The sequence below is a fragment of the Bipolaris victoriae genome (assembly GCF_000527765.1).
Source record: "Bipolaris victoriae FI3 unplaced genomic scaffold scaffold_140, whole genome shotgun sequence".
Classification (NCBI taxonomy): Eukaryota; Fungi; Ascomycota; class Dothideomycetes; order Pleosporales; family Pleosporaceae; genus Bipolaris; species Bipolaris victoriae.
Window position 1 is genome coordinate 60,028 of NW_014575252.1, and position 6,000 is coordinate 66,027.

At 52.5% G+C, this 6,000-nt stretch overlaps 3 protein-coding genes across 3 annotated transcripts; 2 read left to right on the forward strand and 1 right to left on the reverse strand.

Moving 5' to 3' along the window:
* Positions 1–534: 534 nt before the first annotated feature.
* Positions 535–2,466, forward strand: COCVIDRAFT_112986 (hypothetical protein; the record flags this gene model as incomplete). The annotated part of the gene is made up of 5 exons (XM_014695936.1): positions 535–761; positions 822–889; positions 951–1,227; positions 1,281–2,036; positions 2,088–2,466. 5 exons carry the CDS (start codon positions 535–537, stop codon positions 2,464–2,466), a joined length of 1,707 nt encoding a protein of 568 aa, XP_014551422.1.
* Positions 2,467–4,013: 1,547 nt separating this feature from the next.
* On the forward strand, positions 4,014–4,938 carry COCVIDRAFT_112949 (hypothetical protein; the record flags this gene model as incomplete). The annotated part of the gene is made up of 3 exons (XM_014695937.1): positions 4,014–4,181; positions 4,342–4,470; positions 4,558–4,938. 3 exons carry the CDS (start codon positions 4,014–4,016, stop codon positions 4,936–4,938), a joined length of 678 nt encoding a protein of 225 aa, XP_014551423.1.
* A 537-nt stretch (positions 4,939–5,475) lies between these two features.
* On the reverse strand, positions 5,476–5,958 carry COCVIDRAFT_20350 (hypothetical protein; the record flags this gene model as incomplete). Its single annotated transcript, XM_014695912.1, has 1 exon — positions 5,476–5,958. The coding sequence occupies one exon, from the start codon at positions 5,956–5,958 to the stop codon at positions 5,476–5,478; it is 483 nt and encodes a 160-aa protein (XP_014551398.1).
* Positions 5,959–6,000: the final 42 nt, after the last annotated feature.

The following is a 6,000-nucleotide window of genomic DNA, read 5'->3' on the forward strand; positions in this document are numbered from 1 at the left end:
GGTCGTCCGCCCTAACCTTCTCAGCGGGCTACCCCAGCAACCATGGCATCCTCAAAGCCAGCTGCGTGACGGACCCGCCGTCCTTTCTCTCTACCCTTCTCTCCCCCAAGAAGGCACAATCCCCCATCGACTTAACTTGGCCCACTCGCCTTGTCGACAAAGAGAGCTTTTGCTTGGATCTCCCACATCCATTATAGGCAGTCGCTACCTCCTTCACCCACCTCCCCCATCGCGCCTGCAGCCTCATGTCCGGAGCCCGCCTGTAGCACCCAATTCGACAACCAACGCCCGCTACCACCACCACCGCCAACAACCCACGACGACGACGACACCAGCCCCGATTATCCCTCCCATTACATCTTGCCCCAGCATCTTCAGATTGGAATTAGCTTTTCTGTCTTGTATGCCTTATCGCCCTCACCCGACGACGCTACTACACCAATCAAGCCGACGCTCGTTTCCGCCTGTTGCCCGGTACGACGATAGTCCAGCCTCACCTTCACCACCATGGAGATGTCTTCGCCTCTTGCCGCCATGCACCCGCCCCCAATTCCCGGTCCCTGGGGTTATCGCCGTGACCTGCCTCAATCCAAGCCGCTCTTCGGGGGTGCACACAACCTTGGCCCCAAGAACTTCAATTTCCGTGATCTCAGCATGAAGAAGGCCAGTGGAGACTACTTTGCCCTCCAGCCTCGCATCGGCTCCTCGCCCACTGCCAGTCTGGCTGCCGACATGTCGAGCAACCTGCACGTTGACCAGAGGTAAAACTACGCTTGGTTTCAGACACCTTCCGCTTTCGGTGCTAATGCCCTTTGTTACAGCCCTCAGCTCGCCACGCCCCGTCGGTCGCTCTTCACGTCCAATCTCTTTCAGCAGTTGGACACAAGGGGTAAGTGGCTGTGCTCATGACAATGGGAGGGGAGGTGCATGTTCTAACAAGGCTCTTGTAGAAAACCTGACCCCAATTGCCCGATGGGAAGGTGTCACCACTCCACCAATTCCTTCTTCGTCGCCCGGCTTCGCTCCAGACTCGATGGACATCTCGCCTCTTCCCCACAAGGCCCCCTTTAGCTTCGTCAACGACCGCTCTCTGCCGCTTCCCTCGCCCTCGCCCGAAACCACTCCCGGCACCGACAGTGACATGTTGTCGTCGTGCAGCGACCTGCCTACGCCTCCCACGTACTCGGCGCCAAACCTCGAGGTTCCACGCCCAGTATCTGCTGCTGAGTTAGTATTTCTTTGCCATATATGCCTGCTCTATCTCGACTAACACAACGTAGTCGTCGCAAGTCTGCCCTGCTTAGGCCTTCTCTGATGCGCTCCAAGAACAACTCGTCCAACTCTGTTTCTTTCAAGGATGATGAGAAGTCTGACGAGAACTCGGTGCCTCCGCCTCCGCCTTTCCAGTTCGGGTGTGGTGACTTCAGCCGCACCTCGTCTTCACTAACCCTAGACGAGTGCTTCGCCGCCTCGCCTCCGCAAGAGCGCAGCAGGCCCACGTCGAATGGATCCCTATTCGGCTCTTCTAGGCCCAAGGCCTACCGTCTCAACTCTACTGCTACCTCTAGTTCAAATGGATCGCCCCTTGCCGCCATCCGGAAGCCTGCTGGTCCCTCCTCGCGTCGGCCAAGCAAGTTCCGACGTTCATTGAGCATGTTCGAGAGCCCCGGTGATGTGATGAATGCCAAACAGGAGCAGGAGAACTATCAGCCCAGTGGTCTTCAGTCTGTAATGGATGTTGATGATGTCCACCCACTCAAACTTCCTCATTTCACTACTAGCGAACCAGAGAGCCTTCCTCGCATTACCCGTGAGACCTTGATTGACGTGCTCGATGGTGTTTACGACCACCTGTATGACAACAAGGTGGTTATTGACTGCCGTTTCGAGTATGAATACAACGGTGGGCACATTGAAGGTGCTTTGAACTTTTGTGACAAGGAGAAGCTTGCCGAGCGTCTCTTCCAGGCCCCTTCTAGTGAGAATACTCTCTTGGTGCTCCATTGCGAGTACTCGGCTCATCGTGCTCCTCTGATGTAAGTCAATTGGTCCATCCATGATCGATTTTCACCAACTAATAGCAACAGGGCCAAGTTTGTTCGCTCGCAAGACCGCAAAGAGAACGCTCACCAGTATCCTTTCCTCTCCTTTCCCGAAGTCTACATCCTTGATGGTGGCTACAGTTCCTTCTTCCATGCCCACGCTACCCGATGCTATCCTCAAAACTACCTCCGCATGGACGCCAAAGAGCACGAACAGTCGTGCGAGCGCGGCCTTAACAAGCTCAAGTTCAAGTCGCGTGCTAAGCTCAACCGTGCCACTACCTTTACCTTTGGACAACCCTGCCAAATGGAGGACAGCCCTACAACCATGAGCCGGTCAAGAAGCGGAAACAACATCTTCTGCCTTGGCAGCGACTCATTGGACGGCGCTCGGGCTAGTACCCGTCGCCTTGCCTCTTACTAAAAAAAAACCCCCCGCACATTGGCCTCTGGCCTCAATTACGATACCAAACTAACTTGACGGCGGATCGATTCATGGCGTTTATCAATACTTGCTGCATCGGCATTGGATCCCCACAGCATTGGCGTTTACTTTTCTCTTTTCTTGTCCTTTATTTCGATTATACCGGGGCGTTCAAGCGATTTCCTTTGTTCTGCATGGTCCTCGAACATCTCTGTCAGAGGAAAACAGTCTGCATCTGATCTCTGGGGCATCCTGACCCCGTTTTCGTTTCTATACCCCATGTCGCGGAGCCAAGGGCCCGGGCATACGTTACCATTTCTTGAGTGGGATGGCTGGATACCCACCACGTTTACGGCGACCGCTGTGCAGGTTGATCCAGTCTGCCCGCAAGCACCCTAATTTCCTTTGTCACCATGTACATCCTCAACCGGATTTTTCCTTTTTTGCAATGGCAGAGCTGGAAGATGCTCTTGGCCGAGTTCACTTGAACCAAAATCTAAGAATCATCACGAAGCCACATACACAGTCTGGGTTTACGTGCCTGTACAAACGCTCATTACCAGCACATTATAATCCATCTCATTAATCATTCACATTCACGTTTATGCTTGTTTGGTGTGCTCTTGTTAGTACTTGGGAGAGTGATGTGGTTGTCTTTGTCTTTGTTTTGTTGGCCACGGTGCTTTGTTTGGTGTTTGTTCTTTGTGTCTCTGGACTTGTTCACTTGTCACATTTGTTGCCCCTACAAGTCGGTGTGTTTGTGCTAGATACATGTGGAGATTGAGAGTATGTACTTGGCGTGATACAGAATGACAAAGCAGCCAACTGGAGAAGAGGTTGGACTTGCAAGACAAACAAAAGGAATTACCCCTCACACCTCTCGCATTGTTTGTTGTCAGTGGTCGGTACCCGAGTCAGACGCATTGTTGTTGATTTGGCCGGACAGACGCCTTGAGCTATGCCCGATAGATCTGTTGAGCCGGAAAGACGGGCTCCTTGTGCCTCAGATGGATGAGTGGCATTGCCCGGAAGAGTCCTAGGGACCCAGCCGTGCAGTCGCGTGAGGTCCCAACGCGTTTGGCGCTAACACTGTGCCAGCCCCGCTCTCCCCAAACATGGCTTCCCCACCAAACCTGCGCAAATCGACGTTTTGCTGCATCCTGCACGCCAGCCCGTGTCTTGCCTGCGCCGATGCACCCCATCGCCACCCAAGTCTCCCAAATCGCACGTCTCAGAGTAATTCCATATATCCGACACCCGCTTTGGGAGGGCGGATACGTTGTGGGTTACTCTTGTTTGCGCCCCATCTATTTTTGCTTTTGCCCCACCTCAGCTGCGAGGGGAGCTAAGCTCCGAGCTCCGAGCACTTGCTGATCTCACAAAGCACGCACACACAGTTCAACGCGTGCTATAGTACATTACATACTCTACCTGCCACATGCGGCACGGTATCTTGGCTGCATAGACGAGCCTCTGCGCTTGTTTTTCTCAGTGTCCACGGCCAATTTTCTGGTCTTTTGCATGTGCAATTCGAGACAAGAGCAATCATGGATATCGACGACCTACTAGCCGAGGTCGCTGTCGACTCGACGCCACAGGAATCGCGCGACTTACAGGAGCTGACACGATGCTGGGTTGCCGAGAGAGTGGCGCCCGAGATTCTGCCGTGGCCGACAGATCTCATGGCAAGAGTGCTGGAGCGCATCGCAAGACAGGTGAGTTGTTCTACGTGCCGGGGCCACCTTCGAACCGTTGGGTGAACTCAACGGTCTTGGGTACAAAGCAATAATGGTTGTCTGAGCTTCTTCGTTGGCCGTTAGAATCAACCCTACATTCACATTACATCGAGATTGAGAGGGCTAATGACGCAGCCAGATTGAACTTGTCGAAGACCAAACGGGGAACATGGACCCAAAGACAAATTTCACTCTCATCATCATACAGACAGAACTAGAGCGATTCAAGTTTCTTGTCCGGAGTTTTTTGAGGGCCAGGATAAAAAAGGTGGGTAGCACGATTCTCTGCCACTCCCATTGAGCCATCGCTCGGACACACGGTCGATGTCTGTATACTGATCTTAACAACAAACAGATCGACACACATCCCCTCCACATCTCCGCCCAACACACGTCCTCCCTCGACACCCCAACCCCACTCCTCTCCCCCGCAGAACACCAATACCTTACATCCCACCAAGCCCTACTCGCCTCTCACTACGCCTCGTCGTTCCTGTCTCAGTTCCCGGCCTCGCTGCAGCGTCTCGATGATACCACTGGCGGCATTAGCATGGTGGACAAGCCGGACGAAGACAAAGCCGTGTTTGTGCGTGCGTTGAGGGATGTAGGCGAGATTTTCGTCGAGGGCACGGATCGTAGGTTCGAAATGAAGAGGGGGGACGTGTGGGTTGTACGGTGGAGTGCAGTTCGACGGTGGTGTGTTGGGTGTGGTACAGGAGATGTGGAGTTGATTTAAGGAGTTAGAGAATACCCCCCCCCCTTTTTTTTTCCTGCATAGAAGGTTGGATGTGTGTATGTTTGCATGGAGGGGAAGAAAAAGAGAAAGAAGAAGAAATATCACGATAGCCATTGAGGGTCTGATGCAATATTTTGCTTTTTTTCTGTACAAAGCATGTATATGGTTTTGGGGCATGTTCACGGCGTACATGAAAAGAAAAACGATTGAAAAGAAAAGTATGAAGAAGAAGAATGCGGTCAAGGTAATGTACATGAATGAAACAACCCACGAGAGCATGTACACTTCAATGACTTGTTTACAAACACATTCATCCATCATCAATGTATCACTAGAAAAAAAACCACACAGAACACATATATGTACATGTCCATCCACAAAAAACTCACGCTATGCATTTCATGTACTTTAAGAACCCCCATCAAGCAAGAAGATAAGAAGAAAAAAACCCCCCCATAACCTCATCCAATTCCTCCCCATATTCTATTCTAGAATAAACATGGCAAGACTACTACCTTCCCCGGGGGGAAAAAATAATCATACAACAGTACTATACCCCGCTCCATACCCTCTTCTCCCTTTCCAGCGTAAATACCACTTCCTGCCCTCATCAGCCCAAAACACGCAACTTGCCACCGCCACCAAATGGGCCAAGTCGGCAAGATCCAGCGCCTCGGTCTGAAAGACGCGTTGCAGCGGTGGGAAATAAATGACAGCGAGTTGGCCCAGCAAACTGCCCGCGACGGCATAGTTGAACATTTTGTTGTCAAAGACGCCGATTTCGCCTGCGAGGACGGATTTGCTCGAGGAGCGGCAGGTCAGAGCGTTGAACATGTCGAAGAGGACGAAGCAGGTGAAGGTCATGGTCGTGTCTCGGGCTGTTACCATGTTGTCGTCGGACATTTCAAGGTAGTAAGTATTGAGAGTGCCGAGCATAATGATGGAGGCGGATTGGAGCACGCGTTGGATTAGAGGACGGGTGAGGACGCGGGCTTGACGGGGGCGAGGCGGGAGTGCCATGACGGCTGGGTCTACAGGCTCGACACCGAGAGATTGAGCGGG